The sequence below is a fragment of the Catharus ustulatus genome, chromosome 32 (genome assembly GCF_009819885.2).
Source record: "Catharus ustulatus isolate bCatUst1 chromosome 32, bCatUst1.pri.v2, whole genome shotgun sequence".
NCBI classification, from domain to species: Eukaryota; Metazoa; Chordata; class Aves; order Passeriformes; family Turdidae; genus Catharus; species Catharus ustulatus.
In genome coordinates, this window is record NC_046252.1 from 2,765,725 (window position 1) to 2,788,318 (window position 22,594).

At 66.2% G+C, this 22,594-nt stretch overlaps 5 protein-coding genes across 6 annotated transcripts in view; 3 read left to right on the plus strand and 2 right to left on the minus strand.

The window, feature by feature from the left end:
- PLCB3 (phospholipase C beta 3) overlaps positions 1–4,031 on the plus strand; it is a 48,287-nt gene extending 44,256 nt beyond the window's left edge. The window contains 6 exon segments of the mRNA XM_033083500.1: positions 1,179–1,263; positions 1,874–1,950; positions 2,485–2,562; positions 2,712–2,769; positions 3,539–3,625; positions 3,934–4,031. Of these exon segments, the coding sequence (XP_032939391.1) occupies positions 1,179–1,263; positions 1,874–1,950; positions 2,485–2,562; positions 2,712–2,769; positions 3,539–3,625; positions 3,934–4,005 (457 nt within the window). The 3' untranslated portion in view covers positions 4,006–4,031.
- A 1,494-nt stretch (positions 4,032–5,525) lies between these two features.
- Positions 5,526–8,245, minus strand: BAD (BCL2 associated agonist of cell death). The gene is made up of 4 exons (XM_033083501.1): positions 7,961–8,245; positions 6,923–7,040; positions 6,531–6,715; positions 5,526–5,639 (listed from the first exon to the last, which is right to left on the minus strand). Exons 2-4 carry the CDS (start codon positions 7,020–7,022, stop codon positions 5,526–5,528), a joined length of 399 nt encoding a protein of 132 aa, XP_032939392.1. The 5' UTR covers positions 7,023–7,040; positions 7,961–8,245.
- Positions 8,246–11,873: 3,628 nt separating this feature from the next.
- On the plus strand, positions 11,874–14,968 carry LOC117009270 (small nuclear ribonucleoprotein-associated protein B'-like). The gene is made up of 6 exons (XM_033083502.1): positions 11,874–11,932; positions 12,612–12,662; positions 13,414–13,480; positions 14,606–14,729; positions 14,803–14,894; positions 14,945–14,968. The coding sequence occupies exons 1-6, from the start codon at positions 11,874–11,876 to the stop codon at positions 14,966–14,968; spliced, it is 417 nt and encodes a 138-aa protein (XP_032939393.1).
- Positions 14,969–15,310: 342 nt separating this feature from the next.
- On the minus strand, positions 15,311–18,958 carry ARL2 (ADP ribosylation factor like GTPase 2). Of its 2 annotated transcripts, XM_033083656.1 has the most exons (6): positions 18,863–18,958; positions 17,958–18,068; positions 17,689–17,851; positions 16,377–16,457; positions 16,097–16,242; positions 15,311–15,998 (listed from the first exon to the last, which is right to left on the minus strand). In XM_033083656.1, exons 1-5 carry the CDS (start codon positions 18,925–18,927, stop codon positions 16,108–16,110), a joined length of 555 nt encoding a protein of 184 aa, XP_032939547.1. In that variant the 5' UTR covers positions 18,928–18,958; the 3' UTR covers positions 15,311–15,998; positions 16,097–16,107. The 2 variants fall into 2 exon arrangements, with proteins under 2 accessions (XP_032939547.1, XP_032939546.1); XM_033083655.1 differs by having other exon boundaries at positions 15,311–16,242.
- Positions 18,959–19,220: 262 nt separating this feature from the next.
- On the plus strand, positions 19,221–20,829 carry GPHA2 (glycoprotein hormone subunit alpha 2). Its single transcript, XM_033083503.1, has 3 exons — positions 19,221–19,320; positions 19,598–19,779; positions 20,731–20,829. The coding sequence occupies exons 1-3, from the start codon at positions 19,221–19,223 to the stop codon at positions 20,827–20,829; spliced, it is 381 nt and encodes a 126-aa protein (XP_032939394.1).
- Positions 20,830–22,594: the final 1,765 nt, after the last annotated feature.

The following is a 22,594-nucleotide window of genomic DNA, read 5'->3' on the forward strand; positions in this document are numbered from 1 at the left end:
CGCAGGTGAGCCCCAAAAAACCCAAAAATATCCAAAATCCACCCCAAAATCCACCCAAAAAAACACCTGAGGGGGGTGCTGGAGCTGCACCGGCGCAGGTGAGCCAAAAAAAACCCAAAAAAACAAAAAATCCACCCCAAAAAAACACCTGAGGGGGGCGCTGGAGCTGCACCGGCGCAGGTGAGCCCCAAAAAACCCCAAAATCCACCCCAAAAATATCCCCAAAACACCTGAGGGGGGTGCTGGAGCTGCACCGGCGCAGGTGAGCCAAAAAAACCCCAAAAATATCCAAAAAAACACCTGAGGGGGGTGCTGGAGCTGCACCGGCGCAGGTGAGCCCCAAAAAAACCCAAAAAAAAAAAAAAAAAACCACCCAAAAAAACCCCAAAAAACACCTGAGGAGGGTCCTGGAGCTGCACAGGTCAGGGGAATCCCCAAAAACCACCCAAAAATATCCAAAGTTTTGGGATTTCGGGATTTTCCTGAATTTGGGGATTTTGGGTTTTCCTGGTTTTTGGGTTTCCCCAATTTTGGGATTTTGTTTCTCCTGATGTTTGGGTTTCCTGGTTTTTGGGATTTCTCGGGTTTTGGGTTTCCCAGCTTTGGGATTTTGGGATTCCCCTATTTTTGGGTTTTCCCAATTCTGGGATTTTGGGATTTCTTGGATTTTGGTATTTCCCAGTTTTGGGATTTTGGGATTTCCTGGTTTTTGAGTTTCTCCAATTTTGGGATTTTGGGATTTCCCAGTTTTGGGTTTCCCCAATTCTGGGATTTTGAGATTTCCCGTTTTTTGGGTTTCCTGACCTTTGGGGTTTTGTTTTTCCCTATTTTTGGGTTTCCCCAATTTTGGGATTTTGGTATTTCCCCGTTTTGGGATTTGGGATTTCTCAGATTTTGGGTTTTCCCAATTTTGGGGTTTTGGGTTTCCCCAATTTTGGGATTTTGGGATTTCCCAATTTTGGGATTTGCTGGATTTTGAGTTTCCTGGTTTTTGGGATTTTGGGATTTCTCAATTTTTGGGTTTTCCTGATTTTGGGATTTTGGGTTTCCTGGTTTTTGGTTTTCCCAGTTTGGGGTTTTGGGATTTCCCAATTTTGGGATTTCCCAGTTTTGGAGTTTTGGGATTTCCCAATTTTTGCTTTTCCTGACCTTTCTGGGTTTTGTTTCCGGGGTCCCAGCGGGGGCGCTCCGGGGTCGCTGCTGCAGCTGCGGGAGGAGCAGAAACAGCTGGAACTGGGGCGGAGACGGGAGCAGCTGCGGGAGGTACTGGGGGAACTGGGGGGACTGGGGGGGACTGGGGGGGACTGGGAGGGGACTGGGAGGGACTGGGAGGGGACTGGGAGGGACTGGGAGGGACTGGGAGGGGACTGGGATGGGATTGGGATGGACTGGGATGGACTGGGGGGGACTGGGACGGAGACGGGAGCAGCTGCGGGGGGAACTGGGAGGGACTGGGGGGAACTGGGGGGAACTGGGGGGGAATGGGAGGGACTGGGAGGGACTGGGGGGGACTGGGAGGGACTGGGATGGGACTGGGAGGGACTGGGGGAACTGGGGGAACTGGGATGGACTGGGAGGGACTGGGAGGGGACTGGGATGGACTGGGATGGACTGGGGGGGGCTGGGATGGAACTGGGAGGGACTGGGAGGGGACTGGGAGGGGACTGGGAGGGACTGGGAGAGAACTGGGAGGGACTGGGATGGAACTGGGATGGACTGGGAGGGACTGGGAGAGGACTGGGAGGGGACTGGGAGGGACTGGGAGGGGACTGGGAGGGACTGGGAGGGACTGGGGGGGACTGGGAGGGACTGGGAGGGTCCATACTGGTCCGTACCGGTTCATACTGGTTCATACTGGTCCGTACTGGTGCAGGCCCAGCAGCGGCTCCAGCAGGTGGCGCTGGAGGCTCAGCAGGCCCAGCTCAAGCGGCTGCGCCAGACCAGTGAGAGGTACTGGGAGCACTGGGAGGGACTGGGGGGGACTGGGATGGGACTGGGAGGGACTGGGAGGGACTGGGAGGGAACTGGGAGGGACTGGGATGGACTGGGATGGACTGGGAGGGGACTGGGATGGGACTGGGAGGGGATTGGGAGAGGACTGGGAGGGACTGGAATGGACTGGGATGGACTGGGAGGGACTGGGATGGGACTGGGAGAGGACTGGGAGGGACTGGGAGGGACTGGGATGGGACTGGGAGAGGACTGGGAGCACTGGGAGGGACTGGGATGGGACTGGGAGGGACTGGGATGGGACTGGGAGGGGACTGGGAGGGACTGGGAGGGACTGGGAGGGACTGGGATGGGTTTAGGGGATCCCTGGGGTTATTTTTGGGGTTTTTGTGTGATTTTTGTGTTGATTTTTGTGTTGATTTTGGGGTGATTTTTGATGATTTTGGGGCGGTTTTGGGCGATTTTGGGGTGGTTTGGTTCGGGTCCATTTTTTGGGTCCATTTTTGGTGATTTTGGGGTTTTTTTGGGCCGCAGGGAGAAGAAGGAGCTGCAGAAGATTCTGGAACGGCGGCGGCACAGCAGCATCAGCGAGAGGGGGGGGCGCCGGGGGGGGTGAGGAATTTTGGGGGATTTTGGGGATTTTGGGGGTCCCAGGGCGGTTTTGGGGTCTGGGGGTGTCTGGGGGGGGGGGGTTCAGGTTTTGGGGAGGGGTCTGGGGGTGTTTCCCCCCCCCCCCACCCCCAAATTTCCCCTCCCCCCAGGGAGCTCCCCGAGATCAACCGGCGCCACATCAACGAGTCGGTGTCGTCGATCCGCAGGGTGAGCCCGGCCCAGAAACACCAAAACTACCCAAAAACACCCCAAAAAACACCAAAGTCAGCAAAAACACCCCAAAAAACACCAAAACAACCCGAAAAAACACCCAGAACACCCAAAAAAACCCCCAAAACCACCAAAATCACCCCAAAAACTCCCCAAAACAACCCAAAAATGCCGAAATCACCCTAAAAAACACCCCCAAAAACACCCCAAAAACACCCCAAAAACTCCCCAAAACAACCCAAAAATGCCAAAATCACCCTAAAAAACACCCCAAAGAACCAGCCAAAACAACACAAAACCACCAAAAACACCCCGAAAAACACCCAAAAAACACCAAAATCACCCTAAAAAACACCAAAATTACCAAAAACACCCCAAAATAACCCAATACACCAAAATCACCCCAGAAAAACACCCAGAACTCCCCAAAAATCACCAAAATTGCCCCAAAAAACCCACCCAAACCTCACCCAAAACAGCCAAAACACCCCAAAACCACTGAGCTGTTTTTCAAAGTCCCTGACTCGTTTTTTGGGTGTTTTTGGTATTTTTTGGGGTCCCTGACCCATTTTTGGGGTCACTGACCTGTTTTCTGGATGTTTTTTGGGTGTTTTTGGGGTCCCTAACCCGTTTTTTGGGGTCCCTAACCCGTTTTTGGGTGTTTTTTGGTGTCCCTGACTCGTTCTTGGGGTGTTTTTGGTATTTTTTGGGGTCCCTAACCCATTTTTTGGCTGTTTTTTGGGTGTTTTTGTCGTTTTGGGCGCAGCTGGAGGAGGCGCAGCGCTGCCGGGAGCTGCGGCTGCGGGAGCAGCACCGGGGGGTTCTGGAGCAGATCCGGGACCAGGAGCCGAGGGTAGGGGGGCCCAAAAATGGGGGGGGGGGCCCAAAAAATGGGGGGGGGGGCCAAAAAATGGGTGGGGGGGGGCAAAAAATGGGGAGGGGGGGATCCCAAAATGGGGGGGGGATCCTAAAAACGGGGGAGTTTTGGGGGGATTTTCGGGGGAATTTTGTGGGTTCCCAGTGGGTTTGGGGATTTTGGGGGGCCCTGGGGAGGGGGGGAATTTTGGGGGGTTTGGGATTTTGGAGGTTCCTGGGGGGGTTTGGGGTTTTTTTTTTGGGGGGGGGTCTGGCTGATTTTGGGGTGTCTCCCCTCCCCCGCAGCTGCTGCAGGAGCTGGAACAGGAACTGGGGGGGCCCCCAGAGCCCCCCCCGGGCGACTCCACCCCGCTCTGACCCGGGGGGACCCCGAAATCCGCCCCCCCCTCCCCCCACCCTGAGATTTGGGGTGTCCTGAGTTTGGGGGGGCGGGGGGGCCTCGGTGCCTTTTTGGGGCATTTTGGGGTCCCCCTCCCTGTGGAATTTTGGGGGTCCCGCTGAATTTGGAACCCTCAAAGTTTGGTGGGGGGAGGGGGAAGCGCTGAGGGCTCCCCCGAAGTTTGGGGACCCCCCCCACAAATTTCTGAGACCACTAAAGGGGGAGGGGGGCTCTCTCCCCTCCCCCACCCACCCCCATCCCCAAAATTTTGGGGTTTTTGGGGGTGTCACTGCCTCATGACACTAAAACCACTCCTGGCCACGCTTCTGTCCCCCCGAAATTTGGGGGATTTTTGGGGGTCCCCTCTCCAGATTTTGGGGGGGGGCTCCTCCTCCCAAGGGCTGTTTTTTAACTCCTCGCCCCCCCAATTTTGGGAGTGGGGGAGGGTCTCCTGCCTGTCCTGCTCTGCTGTTCGGCCCCTCCCGAGATTGGGGGGGACCCTCCCTGGAACTGGGGGCTCCTCCAAAAAAAATTTGGGGGGGCCCCCCCTCTCTTTGTACAATAAGAGTCTTTTATTCTTCTATAGAGACGCTTTTTTGGGGGGGGGTTGGGGACGATTTTGGGGGGGATTTTGGAGGAGTTTGGGGGGGATTTTGGGGGGATTTTTGGGTTTTTCGCCGCCCGGGAGGCGGTGTCGGCTCCGAGGTCCCAGACAGGCACTGCAATAGACAGACCGTGGGTCCTTAATTTCCCGCCTTTTTTTGGCCGCCATCTTTGGAAGGTCAAACAGTGGCCGAGCCGCCACCTTTGGCGTGGCATCATGTGACTTCCGGCCCTTCACGCCGCCATCTTTGTTGTGGCTGAAGTCACTTCCGCTCGGCCGCCATTTTTGTTGCGGTTCCCCGCGATCCCCTCACAACGGCGTCTGCCGATTCTGCTGCCTGGACCCGACGCCTCCGATCCCGCGCGTTCGGCGCGGTTTTCCGCCGCCACTCGCGGTGCGGGTGGGGTCTGCGGGGCCGGGCGGCGGCCGCGGGAGGGGCGGCGGAGGCGCTTCCCGCTCTCCCGGCGGGCGCCATCTTGAGTGTGGCACCGCCCGGCCCGGCGCGCCGCCGCCATCTTGAGAGGGGCCCGCGCGGGGCTCGATTGCTGCGGCCTGGGCCCCGGGGGGAATTTCGTTAATTTTGGGAGGATTTGCTTAAATTTTGGACAGGTTTCATTAATTCTGGGCGGATTTCGTCACCTTTGGTCAGATCCCTGCTCTTTTTCTCCCCTCTTCCATTTTAAGGGGGGGGTGTCTCATTCCAGCCCCCCACTCCCCAATTTTTGGGGGTCCCTTGATTTAACCCCCCCACAATAAAACCACAGAATCTCATTTTTCTACAAAAATCCAAAATTTTATTCCCCCCCCGCCCCCTTTCCCTGCAGGATTTGGGGGACCCCCCCGGCCCAAAACGCGATTCTTTTTTTTGGGGGGGGGGTCCTGGTGGCGGGGGGCTCAGGGCGGGGGGGCGGGGGGGGAGGGGCGGCGCCCCCACCAGGCCCTGAGGGTCTCGCGCCAGCCCCTCCCCCACGGGGGGGCCCCCCCGACACTGCGGGGCCGCGGCAGCACCTGGGGGAGGGGACACGGGGGGGGGGGGGTCGGTCACCTGAGGGTCACCTCTGACACCTGGGGGGGTCACCGGGGTCACCCCGGGGTCACTGACCCCCCCCCCGCCAGGGTCACCCCCGCTGTCCCCTCGGGATCCTCCCCCGTCCCCACTGTGCCTCCCCCAGACGTCCCCAGGTGTGCCCAGGTATCCCCAGCTGTCCCCAGGTGTGTCCAGGTGTGCTCAGCTGTCCCCCGGTGTGTCCCAGGTGTGCCCAGGTATTCCCAGGTGTGTCCCAGCTGTCCCCAGGTGTGCCCCAGGTGTATCCAGGTGTGTCCCAGGTGTCCCCAGGTGCCCTCAGGTGTATCCCAGGTGTGTCCAGGTGTCCCCAGGTGTGCCCAGGTGTATCCAGGTGTGCCCAGCTGTGTCCCAGGTGTGTCCCAGGTGTTCCCAGGTGTCTCCAGCTGTGCCCAGGTATGCCCAGCTGTCCCCAGGTGTGTCCCAGGTGTATCCCAGGTGTCCCCAGGTGTCCGTAGGTGTCCCCAGGTGTGTCCCAGCTGTCCCCAGGTCTGTCCCTGATACCCCAGCTGTGTCCCAGGTGTGCCCAGGTGTATCCCAGGTGTCCCCAGGTGTCCCCAGGTGTGTCCAGGTGTGCCCAGGTGTGTCCCAGCTGTCCCCAGGTATCCCCAGCTGTCCCCAGCTGTCCCCAGGTGTGCCCAGGTGTCCCCAGGTGTGTCCCAGGTGTCCCCAGCTGTCCCCAGGTGTGTCCCAGGTGTGTCCCAGCTGTCCCCAGGTGTTCCCAGCTGTCCCCAGGTGTGTCCCAGGTATGCCCAGGTGTCCCCAGGTGTCCCAGGTGTCCCCAGGTGTGTCCCCAGCTGTCCCCAGGTGTCCCCAGCTGTCCCCAGGTGTGTCACCTGCAGCTGGAATTCGTCGCTCATCCTGCGCAGCCTCCGGCCGTACCTCTGCGCCGCCCAGAGCACGGGCGGGGCCGAGCGGGAGCGGCCGCGGTGGGCGGGGGGATCCCCGGCCCCGCCCCCGGCCCCGCCCCCGGCCCCGCCCCCGGCCCCGCCCTGCTCCGAGCCCAGCCGGGCGCGCGCCTCTGGGGGGAGAGGGGGGGGGGGGGGTCAGGGGGGGACCCCAAAAACGTGGGGGGGAACCAAAAACGGGGGGGGACCCAAAAAACGGGGGGGGGGAACCCAACCTCCCCCAGCCCAGCTCCCCCCGTCTGGGGTCCCCAGGGGGGTTTTGGGGTGCCCAGGGTTTTTTTGGGGGTCCCAGGGGGGTTTTTTTTGGGGGGGTCTCTCACCTGGGGAGGGGGTCCCGGGCTGGCTGGGGGCGGGGGAGCCCCCCCAGGGCGAGGGGGGAGGCGAGGAGGGGTCCTCGGGGGTCTCGTCCAGGCGGAACATGCTCAGGTCATGGCGGGGCTGGGGGTCGGGGAGGGGGGTCAGGGACCCCCAAAAATCCAACAGGGACCCCCAAAAATCCGATAGACCCCAAAATCCAATAGGGACCCCAAAATCCGACAGGAACCCCAAAATCCGACAGAACCCAAACCCAACAGGGACCCCCAAACCCAACAGGGACCCCAAATCCATCCAGAGCCCCAAAAATCCAACAGGGACCCCAAAATCCACCCAGACCCCCCCACAGGGACCCCCAAAATCCACCCAGACCCCCAAAATTCACCCCAGAGACCCCAATCCCCCCCTCCCAGAGCCCCCAAATCCAGCCCCAACCCCCCCGGCACAGCCCCGAACCCCAAATCCCCCCCCAATTAGGGTCCCCCATAATTAACACCCCCCTCCTCACCCTAATTAATGACCCCAAGCTCTGCCCCGCCCCCCCGTGACCTTTGGTACCCGGAAATGCCCCCCCCGCTCCGGGGCACCCCAAAACCGCCCCCCCCAAACTCCAGGGCACCCCAAAAGTGTCACAACCCCCAGCCCCAAAAACAGGGACCCCCCCCCCCCCAGCCCCCCCCCAATGGGGGCACCCCAAAACCGCCCCTCCCCCACTCCCGGGGTGACCCCAAAACCGCCCCTCCCCCTCCCGGGGCGCCCCAAAACCGCCCGGACCCCCCCGAGCCCCTCCAGAACCTTCAAACCCCCCCCCAAAACCGCGACCCCCGCCAGGGGGGGGGTCCCCAAAATCCCCTCCCCCACCGGGGACACCCCAAAACCGCCCCTCCCCCCGCCAGGAACGGCCGCCCCTCCCCCTCGGCCCCGAACCCGCCTGCCCGCCCCTCCCCCCGCGCCCCCCCCTCGTGCCCCCCCCCCCGGGGTCCCCCCCGACCCCTCCCCCCCCCCTTCGGGGACCCCCAAATCCGCCCCTCCCCCCCCCCAACCTCGGCTCCGCCGCGCTCGGCCCGGCCGCGTCCGCTGCGTGATTGACAGCGCCGCCGGCCAATCAGCGCCGGGGGCTCCCTGACGTTATCGGGCTCGGCCCCGCCCCGACTCCGCCCCTAACCCCGCCCCAGAGTGGGCGGGGCCTCGTTCAAGATGGCGGCGGCGGCGCTGAGGGGGCGGAGCCGCCGAGGGGCGGGAGAGGCAAAAATCCGCCCAAAATCGAGCCCAAAATCATCGCTTTTGCTCCCAAAATTACCCCCTGACCCCCTAAATCACCCCGAAATCACCCCTGGCCCCCGCCCTCACCCCGAAATCACCCCCTGACCCCCGCGAGGACCCCCCAATGGGCCCAGACCCCCTCCCCAGGCTCCCAAATGGACCCGACCGCCCCAAAATCCCTCAAAAACGCCCCAAAATCCCTCAAAAACGCCCCAAAATCCACCCAAATTCTCCTCACACCTCCCAAAGTTCACCCCCTCATCCCCCTGCCCCCCCAAACTGTCCCCAAATGGGCCCAGGCCCCGCTCCAGCAGCCCGAAATCGCCCCCTGACCCCCGAAGCGCCCTCAGGGACCCCCGAGAGTCCCGAACCCCCCGAGGGCCCCAGACCGGCCCCGCTGCCCCCTCCCCACCCCGGGACCCCCAAATTCGATCCCACCCCCCCCCAGGAACCCCCAAATTCGATCCCACCCCCCCCGGGACCCCCAAATTCCATCCCACCCCCCCCCGGGACCCCCAAATTCCATCCCAACCCCCCCCAGGGACCCCCAAATTCGATCCCAACCCCCCCCGGGACCCCAAAACGGCCCCAGCCCCCCCCGGACCCCAACATAGTCCGGCCCTGCCCCCCCCCCCGCTGCTGCCTCATGGAAAAGCCCCGGGGCTGGACTGGGACCGGCCCAGTATCGACCGGGACCGGCCCAGTATGGACTGGGACCCTCCCAGTATCGACCAGGACCAGCCCAGTATCCACTGGGACCCGCCCAGTATCGACCAGGACCCGCCCAGTATCGACCGGGACCGGCCCAGGATCGACCCGGAGCGACCTCGGCGCCCTTGGCCCGGCTGGGGGGACAGCGGTGACACCAGTATAACCAGTATAACCAGTATAACCAGTGTAACCAGTACAGACACCAGTGTAACCAGTATAACCAGTGTAACCAGTGTAACCAGTACAGACACCAGTGTAACCAGTATAACCAGTGTAACCAGTGTAACCAGCGCAGGGACAATCCCCCCCAGTCCATCCCAGTCCCCCCCAGTCCATCCCAGTCCATCCCAATCCCCCCCCAGTCCATCCCAGTGCCCCCCCCAGACCCCCCCAGTCCATCCCAGTCCCCCCCAGTACCCCCTAGTCTATCCCAGTCCATCCCAGTCCCCCCCCAGTCCATCCCAGTGCCCCCCCCAGTTCCCCCCAGTCCATCCCAGTCCCCCCCAGTCCATCCCAGTGCCCCCCCCAGTCCCCCCCAGTCCATCCCAGTCCCCCCCAGTCCCCCCCAGTCCATCCCAGCCCATCCCAGTCCCCCCCAGTCCCCCCCCAGTCCCCCCCAGTCCCCCCCAGTTCCATCCCAGTCCATCCCAATCCCCCCCCAGTCCATCCCAGTGCCCCCCCCAGTCCCCCCCAGTCCATCCCAGTCCATCCCAGTGACCCCCCCAGACCCCCCCAGTCCCTCCCAGTCCCTCCCAGTCCATCCCAGTCCATCCCAGTCCATCCCAGTCCCCCCCAGTCCATCCCAGTCCATCCCAGTCTCTCCCAGTTCCGTGGGATGGGGACAGTGGGGGGGAGGGGGGTCACGTGGTCCGGTGATGCGCTATAAAGAGCCGGGACCGGATCGGGACCGAACCGGACCGGACCGAACCGAACCGAACCGGACCGGACCGAACCGAACCGAACCGGACCGGACCGGACCGAACCGAACCGGGATCGGGGCTGGCCATCGGCACAGCCCGAACTGGATCAGGACAGGAACCGGATCGGAACCGGATCAAGACCCGGAGGTGGATCGGACCCGAACCGGGTCGGACCCGGATCTGGACTGTGACCGGATCGCACCCGGACCGGACCGGACCGGACCGGGACTGGATCAAAGACCGGCGCTGGATCACGAACCGGACCCGGATTAGCGACCAGAACCGCGCCAAGACCCGGGGGTGGATTTGACCAGAACCGGAACCGGAACCGGATCCATCCCGAACCGGACCCGCATCAAAGCCTGGAACTGGATCGGTGACCGGATCCGGATCCGGGACCAGAACCGGGCCGGGCTTGGCTCAAAACGCGGCGCTGGATCGGAGCCGAACCGGAGCCGGGACCGGGCCGGGAGTGAGACCGGGAGCGGGACCGGGACCGGGATCCGGGCCGGGGGGTCCGGGATGCGCGGGGGGGCCCCGCGGGGGTCCCCGGTCCGGCCCCGCCCCCCCCGGCGGGCCCCGCGGGCCGGGGGGGTCGCGGGGGGGTCCCGGGGGGGGGGTCCCGGGGGGGTCCCGGGGGGGGGGTCCCGGTGCCCCCGGGGAAGCTGCAGCTCCTCGAGCGCTTCTTCACCCCCCCGGGGCCCCCCGCGGGCACCCCCCCCTCCTCCCCCTCCCCCTCCCCCGCCTCCTCCTCCTCCTCCTCCTCCTCCTCGGGGGGGGAGGGGCGCTGCGGAGCCCCCCCCCGCACCGGGGACCCCCCCCTGGGATTCCGGGACCCCCCCCCTGGGATTCGGGGACCCCCCCGGGGCTCGGGGGGCGGCTCGGCCGCGGAGGGGGATGGGGGGGCTGAGCCCCGGGGACCCCCCCGCGCTGCCCCTCCCCCCACCCCCCCCACCCCCCCATCCCCGGCGGAGGCGCGGGGACCCCCCCGCGGGGGGAGGGGAGGGCGCGGGGACCCCCGGGGGGGCCCCCCCCGAGCATCTCGGGGACCCCCTGGGGACCCCCCCCGGGGGGCTGCGGCGGGAGCAGAGCCGGAGCCAGGAGGGGCTGGGGGCGGGGGGCGCGGCGGGGGGCGCGGGGGGGGGGCGCGGGGCCCCCCCGGCGCTGGAGGTCGCTGGAGGCCGTGGGGGGGCCCCGGGGGGGTCCCCGGTTCTCGCGGTTCCTGGACGAGCTGACCCGCCGGGTGCTGAGCCCCGCCGAGCTGCGCGCGCTGGGGTGGCCCCCCCGGACCCCCCCCCGCAGCCCCCCGCCCAGGACCCCCCCCAGGACCCCCCCCAGGACCCCCCCCGCCTCCCCCCGCCGCCGGCCGGGCTCGGGGGGCCCCCCGGGACCGAGGAGGAGGAAGAGGAGGAGGAGGAAGAGGAGGGGGGACAGGTAGGGACACCTGGGGGGGGTCGGGGTCACTCCTGGGGGGTCAGGGTCGGTCCTGGGGTTGGGGTCACTCCTGGGGTCGGGGTCACTCCTGGGGGGGTTTGGGGTCACTCCTGGGGGGTTCGGGGTCACTCCTGGGGTCGGGGTCATTCCTGGGGGGGTCGGGGTCACTCCTGGGGGGGTTGGGGTCACTCCTGGGGGGTCGGGGTCACTCCTGGGGGGTTGGGGTCACTCCTGGGGGGGTCGGGGTCACTCCTGGGGGGTCAGGGTCACTCCTGGGGGGGGTCGGGGTCACTCCTGGGGTCGGGGTCACTCCTGGGGGGTTGGGGTCACTTCTGGGGTCGGGGTCAGTCCTGCGGGGGTAGGGGTCACTCCTGGGGGGTCGGGGTCACTCCTGGGGTCGGGGTCATTCCTGGGGGGCCGGGGTCACTCCTGGGGTTGGGGTCACCCCTGGGGTGTCGGGGTCACTCCTGGGGGGGTGTTGGGGTCACTCCTGGGGTTGGGGTCACTCCTGGGGGGTCGGGGTCACTCCTGGAGGGTTTGGGGTCACTCCTGGGGGGTGTTGGGGTCACTCCTGGGGGGGTCGGGGTCACTCCTGGGGGGGTCGGGGTCACCCCGGTGTCCCCCCCCCATGACAGCGCTGTCCCCACAGGGGCCGGGGGCGGCCGGAGGCGCCGGGGCAGCGCGGGGGTGAGTGCGGGGCCGGGCCGGGCCGGGGGCGGGGGCGGGTCTGGGGCGGGTCTGGGTCCGGTTCTGGGGCGGTTCTGGGGCGGTTCTGGGTCCGGTTCTGGGGCGGTTCTGGGTTCGGTTCTGGGGCGGTTCTGGGTCCGGTTCTGGGTTCAGTTCTGGATTCGGTTTTGGGTTCGGTTCTGGGTCCGGTTCTGGGTTCAGTTCTGGGTTCAGTTCTGGGTTCGGTTCTGGGTCCGGTTTTGGGTTCGGTTCTGGTTCTGGGTCCGGCTCTGGGTTCGGTTCTGGGTTCGGTTCTGGGTCCGGCTCTGGGTTCGGTTCTGGGTTCGGTTCTGGGTCGGTTCTGGGTTCAGTTCTGGGTCTGGTTCTGGGGCGGGTCTGGGGCGGTTCTGGGTCCGGTTTTGGGTTCGCTTCTGGCTCCGGTTCTGGGTCCGGTTTTGGGTCCGGTTCTGGGCCGGTTCTGGGTCCGGTTCTTGGTCTGGTTCTGGCTCCAATTTTGGGTCCAGTTCCAGATCCCGTTCTGGGTCCGGTTCTGGGTCGGGTTCTGGGTCGGGTTCTGGGGCGGTTTTGGGTTCGGTTCTGGGTCCGGTTCTGGGTTCGGTTTTGGGTTCAGTTCTGGGTCCGGTTCTGGGTCCGGTTCTGGGTTCGGTTCTGGGGTCCCACAGCCTCCCTTCCCCCCCAGATCCCCCCCGGCACGGGCGGAGCTGGACGCGCTGCGGGAGCGAATGGACAGGTGAGAACCGGACAGGTGGGACATGGACAGGTGAGAGATGGACAGGTGAGACAGGTGGGACAGGGACAGGTGAGACATGGACAGGTGAGAGAGGGACAGGTGAGAACCGGACAGGTGAGAGATGGACAGGTGAGACAGGTGGGACATGGACAGGTGAGACATGGACAGGTGAGAGAGGTGAGACAGGGACAGGTGAGAACCGGACAGGTGAGACAGGTGAGACAGGGACAGGTGAGAGAGGTGAGAGATGGACAGGTGAGAGAGGGACAGGTGAGAGATGGACAGGTGAGACAGGTGAGACAGGTGGGACAGGGACAGGTGGGACACGGACAGGTGAGAGAGGGACAGGTGAGAACCGGACAGGTGAGAGAGGGACAGGTGAAGTGAGACAGGTGGGACATGGACAGGTGAGACACGGACAGGTGAGAGAGGGACAGGTGGGACAGGGACAGGCGAGACAGGTGGGACAGGGACAGGTGAGAGATGGACAGGTGAGGTGGGACAGGTGAGACAGGTGGTACAGGGGGGACAGGTGATGTGGGACAGGTGAGACAAGGACAGGTGAGGTGGGACAGGTGAGACAGGGACAGGTGAGACGGGACAGGTGAGACAGGTAGGACAGGGACAGGTGGGACAGGTGGGACAGGGGGGACAGGTGAGGCCCAGGTGAGCCCCAGGTGAGGCCCAGATGAGCCCAGGTGAGCCCAGGTCGCCCCCGGGGCCGTCCCAGTGCTCCCAGTTTGCCCAGCAGGCTCCAGGACGATTACGCCAACTCGCAGCGCCTGAACCTGCTGCTGGAGGAGCGGCTGCGGGGGCTGGTGAGGGGGGGGGGATTGGGGGGGGTTTGGGGGATTTGGGGGGGGGGGTTTGGGGGTTTGGGGTCCTTGTGGCACCCTCGGGGTTCATTCCTGGGGGAGTTCTGGGGAGCGGGGTTTGATTTTGGGGCCCCGGTGACATTTTGGGGTCCCGGTGACATTTTGGGGGTCTCGGTCACGTATTGGGGGGGGGGAGGTTTGGGGGTACCGGGGGGATTTTGGGGTTGATTTTGGGATTTATTTTGGGGCTGATTTTTGGGTTCCTGGGTTGATTTCGGGTCTGATTTCGAGGCTGATTTTGGGGTTGATTTTGGGGTTTTGGGGCTGATTTTGGGGCTGATCTCGGGGTTGATTTTGGGGCTCATTTTGGGGCTGACTTCAGGGCTGATTTCGGGGTCCTGGGCTGGTTTTGGGTTTGATTTTGGGGCTGATTTTGGGGCTAATTTTTGGGTTCCCGGGGGCTGATTTTGGGATTTCGGGGTTGATTTTGGGGTTTATTTTGGGGTTGATTTTTGGGCTGATTTGGGCATCCCGGGGTTGATTTTGGGGCTCATTTCGGGGTTGATTTGGGGGTCCCAGGGCTGATTTTGGGGTCCCGCGGCTGATTTTGGGGTTGATTTCAGAGTTGATTTTTGGGCTGATTTTGGGGTCCCGGGTTTATTTCGGGGCTGATTTTGGGGCTGATTTTGGGGTTCCTGGGTTGATTTTGGGGTCCCTGGGCTGATTTTTGTGCTGATTTTGGGATTTATTTTGGGGCTGATTTTGGGGCTCATTTTGGGGTCCCAGGTTTATTTTGGTGCTGATTTTGGGGCAGATTTTGGGGCTGATTTCGGGGTCCCGGGTTTATTTTGGGGTTTATTTTGTGCCGATTTCGGGGCTCATTTTGGGGCTGATTTCGGGGTCCCAGGTTTATTTTGGGGCTGATTTCGGGGCTGGTTTCGGGTTTGATTTCGGGGTCCCAGGGTTTATTTTTGTGCTGATTTTGGGATTTATTTCGGGGCTGATTTTGGGGCTCATTTTGGGGTCTCAGGGTTGATTTTGGGGTTTATTTTTGTGCTGATTTCGGGGCTGATTTTTGGGTTGATTTTGGGGTCCCGGGTTTATTTTGGTGCTGATTTCGGGGCGCAGGCGCAGGCCATGGCCCTGGAGAGAGCCGCCCTGAGCCGCCACGTGGCCGAGGTGCTGCAGAGGGTCCTGGGGACCCCCCCCGGGTCGGGACCCCCCCCCGGGTCGGGACCCCCCCCCGGATCGGGACCCCCCCCCGGGTCGGGACCCCCCCCCGGATCGGGACCCCCCCCCGGGACGGGACCCCCCCCCCGGCTCGGCCGCGTGGGGAGGGGCCGAGGATGAGGAGGAGGAGGGGGGGGGGGAGGGGCCGCTGCTGCCCCCCCCCGCCTTCAGGGACCCCCCGGGGGGGGCGGGGCCCCTGCCCTGAGCCCCCCCCCCATCCCCCACCCCTCAATAAAGAACCGAGACCCCCCCCGAGGCTGAGTCCCAAAAATTCCCAAAACTGCCCCAAATTGGGGGCTCCCCCACAGACACCCCGAATTCCGTCCGCCGTGACTTTATTGACCCTGGGGGGGCCGCGACCCCCCCGGGACCCCCCGGGACCCCCCCGGACCCCCCGGACACCCCGGGACCCCCACGGACACCCCGGGACCCCCCCGGACCCCCAGACCCATCAGGACCACCCCCCAGCCCCGGATTTGGGGAGGGGTCCCGGGCTGGGCCCAGCCCAGCGGTCACTCAGGGGTCACTCTGGGGTCACTCGGCTCAGTCCGGTGGGCGCAGGGGTCACTCAGGGCTTGGTCTGGGGGTCACTCGGTGGTCACTCGGTGGTCACTCGGCGGTCACTCGGCGGTCACTCGGTGGTCACTCAGGGTCAGTCCAGCAGGCACAGGGGTCACTCAAGGCTCGGTCTGGGGGTCACTCAGAGGTCACTTGGCTCAATCCGGTGGGTGCAGGGGTCAGTTTGGGTGTCGTTCAGAGGTCACTCGGCGATCACTTGGTGGTCACTCCGTGGTCACTCAGGGTCAGTCCAGCAGGCACAGGGGTCAGTTTGGGTGTCGTTCAGAGGTCACTCGGCGATCACTTGGTGGTCACTCCGTGGTCACTCACGGTCAGTCCGGTGAGCACAGGGGTCACTCAGGGCTTGGTCTGGGGGTCACTCAGTGGTCACTCGGTGGTCACTCAGGGTCAGTCCAGCAGGCACAGGGGTCAGTCTGGGTGTCGTTCAGGGGTCACTCGGCGGTCACTCGGCGGTCAGTCCAGCGGGCACAGGGGTCACTCAGGGCTGGGTCTGGGGGTCACTCGGCGGTCACTCGGCGGTCACTCCGTGGTCACTCGGCGGTCAGTCCAGCAGGCACAGGGGTCACTCAGGGCTTGGTCTGGGGGTCACTTGGCGGTCACTTGGCGGTCACTTGGCGGTCACTCGGCTCAGTCCAGTGGGTGCAGGGGTCAGTCTGGGTGTCGTTCAGGGGTCACTTGGCGGTCACTCGGCGGTCACTCCGTGGTCACTCAGCGGTCACTCGGCTCAGTCCGGCGGGCACAGGGGTCACTCAGGGCTCGGTCTGGGGGTCACTTGGCGGTCACTCAGCGGTCACTCGGCGGTCACTCGGCGGTCACTCGGGTCAGTCCGGCGGGCACAGCCGCGCCCCGATGTCGTCCAGCAGCCAGTCCAGGCCGGGCAGGAGGTCCCGGCCGGTGAAGGCCGAGCAGCCCTGGATGCGCCAGCGGTGGCTGCGGATGGAGTCCAGCTCCAGGGCCTGGGCAGGGGTCAGGGGTCAGGGGGGTCACAGGGGGGTCACAGAGGTCACAGGGGTCAGGGGGGTCACAGGGGTCAGGTTTTAGGGAGGATTTTTGGGGGATTTTGGGGATTTTTGGGGGGTTCTGGGGGTACCTCCCGGATGTCCCCCGCCGGCAGCGCCCCGGGCAGGTCCTGTTTGTTGGCGAACACGAGCAGGGTGGCCCCGGCCAGGCGCTGTGGGGACAGCGAGGATGTCACCACCCAGCCCTTGTCCCCCTTGTCACCCCCCCCGCAGGCCGTTCACTGTCCCCATGACCCTGTGACCTCTCCATATGCCCGTGTCCCCATGGCTGTCACCGTGTCCCCCATGTCCCCATGTCCCCATGGCTGTCCCTGTGTCCCCATGTCCATCCCCGTGTCTCCATGTCCCTGTGTCCCCATGGCTGTCCCCGTATCCCTGTGGCTGTCCCCATGTCCCCATGGCTGTCCCCATGTCCCCATGGCTGTCCCCATGTCCCTGTGGCTGTCCCCATGGCTGTCCCCACGTCCCCATGTCCATCCCCGTGTCTCCATGTCCCCATGTCCCCATGGCTGTCCCCATGGATATCCCCATGTCCCCATGTCCATCCCCACGTCCCCGTGTCCCCCATGTCCCCCGTGTCCCCATGTCCCTGTGGCTGTCCCCATGTCCCCATGGCCATCCTCATGTCCATTCCCGTGTCCCCATGTCTGTCCCCATGTCCCCGTGGCTGTCCCCGTGTGCCCGTAGCTGTCCCCACATCCCCATGACTCTCCCCATGTCCCCATGTCCCCCGTGTCCCCATATCCCCATGGCTGTCCCCCTGTCCCCACGGCTCTCCCCATGTCCCCATGTCCATCCCCACGTCCCCGTGGCCATCTCCGTATCCCTGTGGCTGTCCCCATGTCCCCCATGTCCCCCTGTCCCCATGTCCATCCCCGTGTTCCCATGGATATCCCCATGTCCCCGTGTCCCCATGTCCCCGTGGCTGTCCCCACATCCCCATGTCCGTCCCCATGGCTGTCCCCATGTCCATCCCCACGTCCCCATGTCCCCATGTCCCCATGTCCCCATGTCCCCGTGTCCGTCCCTGTGTCCCCGTGTCCCCCATGTCCCCATGGCTGTCCCCATGGCTGTCCCCATGTCCATCCCCACGTCCCCGTGTCTCCATGTCCCCGTGTCCCCATGGCTGTCCCCGTATCCCTGTGGCTGTCCCCATGTCCCCATGGATATCCCCATGTCCCCATGTCCCCATGTCCATCCCCATGTCCCCGTGTCCCCATGGCTGTCCCCGTGTCCCCATGGCTGTCCCCTTGGCTCTCCCCACGTCCCCCTGTCCCAATGTCCCCCGTGTCCCCCCGTGTCCCCGCTGTCACCTCCTCGCGGAGCAGGGCGCGCACCCTGTCCCCCATGTCCCCCCCCGTGTCCCCGCGTCCCCGCTGTCACCTCCTCGCGGAGCAGGGCGCGCAGCTCGCTGGCGCAGAGCCGCAGCCGCTGCCGGTCACTGCTGTCCACCACCCACACCAGCCCGTCCGTGCTCTCGAAGTAATTGCGCCAGTAGGAGCGCAGCGAGCTCTGCCCGCCCACGTCCCACACGTGCAGCTGGAACCTGCGGGGTCAGGGGTCAGCGCGGGGTCAGGGGTCACTGCGGGGTCAGGGGTCACTGTGCAGGGGGTCAGGGGTCAGCAGCACGGCCCCGCCCCTCCCCCACGCACCCGCGGTGCTCCAGGGTCTTGATGTTGAAGCCCAGGGTGGGGGAGGTGCCGCCCACGTCCTCCCCGTTCAGCCGCTTCAGCAGCGTCGTCTTCCCGGCGTTGTCCAATCCCCTGCGAGGGGCGGGGCCTCAGGACACGCCCAGACCGGGCCACGCCCCTTTACAGACCCCACCTACTGACCACACCCACATGGGGCACACCCCTTTTACAGACCCCACCCACTGACCATGCTCAGGGCCACACCCACACCGGACACACCCCCCTACAGACCCCTCCCCACTGACCACACCCACATTGACCGCACCCACACAGCCCCCTGCCCCTTTACAGGCCCCACCCCACTGGCCACACCCACAGACACGCCCACATAGGGACACACCCCCTTTACAAACCCCACTCCACTAACCACACCCATAGACACACCCACACTGTGACACGCCCCTTTACAGACCCCTCCCCACTGACCACACCCACGGCCACACCCACACCGGGCACACCCCTTTTACAGACCCCGCCCTCTGACCACACCCACGCTGTGACACGCCCCTTCACAGACCCCACCTCATCACACCCAGCCATGCCCACTGACCACACCCACACTGACCACACCCACACTGACCACACCCACACAAGCCCCTGCCCCCTTCACAGGCCCCACCCCGTTGACCACACCCCCACTGACCACACCCCCACTGACCACACCCTCACTGACTCCTCCCCCACGAGGCCCCACCCCTCCAAGCCCCGCCCCTCACCCCCATCATGCCCCGCCCCCCCCCCAACCCCACCCCCCCCCCGCCCCCCCCCCCCCCCCCCCCGCCCCCACCCCCCCCCCCGCCCCCCCCCCCGCCGGCCCCGCCCCTCCCAGCCCCGCCCCTCCAGGCCCCGCCCCCGGCCCCGCCCACAGCACGAGCAGCCGCAGTTCTCGCTCCTTCTCGCGCATTTTCTTCAGGATCGTCAGCAGCCCCATGGCGGCCGCGCGCGCCAGGCCCCGCCCCCTCCGGCCCCGCCCCCGCAGCCCCGCGCCGCTCCGCGATTGGCCCGTGCCGCCCGAAGCCCCGCCCCCCGCCGCCCATTGGTCCGCGCGCTCCCGCTCCCGCCGCCACTTCCGGGTGCTCGGCGGCGGCGCTTGGCGCCCCCTGGCGGCCCGGAGGAGCGCGGGGCGGGCCGGGGGCGGGGCCGGGAGCTGGGGGGTCCCGGGGGGGGCGGGTTGGGGATCCCGAGGGGTCCCCAGGGTGTCCCGGATCCGCCCGCCCCCCCGCCATGGCCGCCCGGAGTCTCTTCCTCCTCCTCCTCCTCCTGGCGCTGCCGGTGCCGCCCCCGGCCATGCCCGACACCCCCGGCCCCGGCTGCCGCCTCCGCTGTAAGAGCTGGGGGCACCCCCAGACCTCCCCCCCCCCGACCCTCCCGCCCTCTCCGGGGTCCGCCATGCTCAGGGACCCCCCCCACGGCCGCGGGACCCCCGGCTCCCGTGGGAACCCCTCCCGCCAGAGGTGATCCCAACCCCAACCCCCCCCCCCCCCCCGGTACCGAACCTTTCTGGGGACCCCCCGGGACCCCCCCCCCCCCAGGCCCCGCTCTCCAGCTCCGCCCCTTTCCCCACGGCCCCGCCCCTTTTCACTCCCCCCACCCTTTTCCAGGGGTCCCGGTGCCCCTCCCACGAGGGGCGGGGCGCTGCCGCGCGGGGGGCGTGGCCTCGCTGGGCGCATGCGCGGGGTACTGCGAGTCGCGCGCTGGCCCCGCCCCCCCCGCGCTGCTGGACGCCGGAGGGCGCCCCCTGCTGGCCGAGGCGCGCTGCTGCACCATGGAGCGCGTGACCAGGGTGGGCGTGGCTCGAGCGGAGTGGGCGGGGCGGTGCAGTGGTGGGCGGGGCCTGTGGTGTGGGTGGGGCACACTCAGGTGTGGGCGGGGCACACTCAGGTGTGGGCGGGGCACACTCAGGTGAGGGCGGGGCACACTCAGGTGTGGGCGGGGCACACCCAGGTGAGGGCGGGGCACACTCAGGTGTGGGCGGGGCACACTCAGGTGTGGGTGGGGCACACTCAGGTGTGGCTGGGGTACAGTCAGGTGTGGGCGGGGCACACTCAGGTGTGGGTGGGGCACACTCAGGTGAGGGCGGGGCACACTCAGGTGTGGGTGTGGCACACAGGTATGGGTGGGGCACACTCAGGTATGGGCGGGGCAAACTCAGGTGTGGGTGGGGCACACTAAGGTGAGGGCGGGGCACACTCAGGTGTGGGCGGGGCACAGTCAGGCGTGGGCGGGGCACACTAAGGTGAGGGCGGGGCACACTCAGGCGTGGGCGGGGCACACTCAGGTGTGGGTGGGGCACACTCAGGTGTGGGCGGGGCACACTCAGGTGTGGGCGGGGCACACTCAGGTGTGGCTGGGGTACAGTCAGGTGTGGGCGGGGCGGTGCGGGGGTGGGCGGGGCCTGTGGTGTGGGTGGGGCACACTCAGGTGAGGGCGGGGCACACTCAGGTGAGGGCGGGGCACACTCAGGTGAGGGCGGGGCACACTCAGGTGTGGGCGGGGCACACTCAGGTGTGGGCGGGGCACACTCAGGTGTGGGCGGGGCACACTCAGGTGTGGGTGGGGCACAGTCAGGTGTGGGCGGGGCACACTCAGGTGAGGGCGGGGCACACTCAGGTGTGGGCGGGGCACACTCAGGTGTGGGCGGGGCACACAGGTGTGGGTGGGGCACACTCAGGTGTGGGCGGGGCACACTCAGGTGTTAACGGCCCTGACCCCGCCCTCGCTGCTCCTCCCCCAGGTGCAGGTGACCCTGCGCTGCCCGGGCGGGTCGCGGCGGCTCCGCACGGTGTCGGCCGGGTCCTGCAGGTGCGACATGTGCCGGCTGGGCCGGTACTGACCCCGGTACCGACCCCGGTACCGACCCTCGGGACCCCGCGGGACTGACCCCCACGGACCCCCATTAAACGGAGCAGCACCAGCGGCTCTCGCAGTCTTGGGGGGCTCCAGGGAAGCACTCGGGGGTTGCAGCACCCAAAATCCATTATTGATCCCCAGAATCCTTTATTGACCCCCAAAATCCTTTATGGACCCCTAAATTCGCCCCCGAGGGACCTCAGGTGGTCCCGCCTTACCCCCCGCAACACCTCAAAGCCCCCCCAGCCTCCACGCGTGCCCCTTCTGAGACCCCAGACCCCAAATCCGGCCCCGCCCCTGAACCCTCCCGGTCCCAGACCTGCCCCCGACCCCCAAACTCCCCCCGATCTCCCCCCGCCCCGGTTCCTCCCGGTCCGCGCCCCAGCTCCTCCCGTTTCCGGGATTCTCCGACACGTCACTTCCGGCTCAGACTCCGCCCCCTTTCTGCCGATTGGTCAGTGCGCACGCGCACCCTTTTCGCGGCGCTCCCATTGGCCGGCAGCGCGAAGCGCCCGTTGATTGGTGCGGCACGCTGTCAATCAAACCTCAGCCAATGGGGAGCAGCGGCTGGGAGCCGGAAGTGCGTGGGCGGTCCCGGAAGCGGCGGGCCGATCGCGGCGGTGCCGGTGCCGCCATGCCGCGCTGGGCGCGGGGCTGGCCCGAGGCGCTCAAGGCCCGCGCCGCCCGGTACGCGCTGCAGCGATGGCTCGGGCCCTACCTGGAGGAGCCGCTGCGGCTCGAGCAGCTCGGACTGGACCTGCGGGGAGGCACCGGGAGCCTCCGGGAGCTGCGGCTGCGAGCGGCGGTCAGTGGGGGCACCGGGAGTGCCGGGCACAGCGGGGAGAGCGAGGAACAGGGGGACACCTGAGCGGGTCGGGGACACCTGAGGGGGTCGGGGACACCTGAGCGGGTCGGGGACACCTGAGCGGGTCGGTGGCACCGGGAGGGGCGCGGGGCGGGTTCGGAGCCGGTTCTGCGGCGTTCCGGTGCTCGGGATTTTGGGGCGGTTTTGGGGGCGGCTCGGGGTCGGTTCCGGGCGGTTTTGGGGGATTTTGGGGCGGCTTTGGAGCCGATTTCGGGATGGTTTGGGGAGCGGGTTCGCGGCCGGTTTTGGGGTGAATCTGGGAGGTTCGGGCGTGGCCCCGGGGGCGGTTCCGGGCCCGTTCCCGGCGGTTCCGTCCCGGTCCCGGCGGTTCCGTCCCGGTCCCGGCGGTTCCGTCCCGTTCCCGGCGGTTCTGTCCCGTTCCCGGCGGTTCTGTCCCGTTCCCGGCGGTTCTGTCCCGTTCCCGGCGGTTCTGTCCCGTTCCCGGTGGTTGGTTCTGTCCCGTTCCGGGCGGTTCTGTCCCGGTCCTGGCGGTTCTGTCCCGGTTCTGTCCCGGTTCTGTCCCGTTCCCGTGGTTCTGTCCCGTTCCCGTTCCCGGTGGTTCTGTCCCGGTGGTTGGTTCATTCCCGGTCCCGGCGGTTCTGTCCCGTTCGGGGCGGTTCTGTCCCGTTCCCGGCGGTTCATTCCCGTCCCGGCGGTTCATTCCCGTCCCGGCGGTTCTGTCCCGTTCCCGGCGGTTCATTCCCGTCCCGGCGGTTCATTCCCGTCCCGGCGGTTCATTCCCGTCCCGGCGGTTCATTCCCGTCCCGGCGGTTCCGTCCCGGTCCCGGCGGTTCTGTCCCGTTCCCGGCGGTTCTGTCCCGGTCCCGGCGGTTCTGTCCCGGTTCTGTCCGGTCCGGCCCGGTCCGGCCCGGTCGCTGACCGC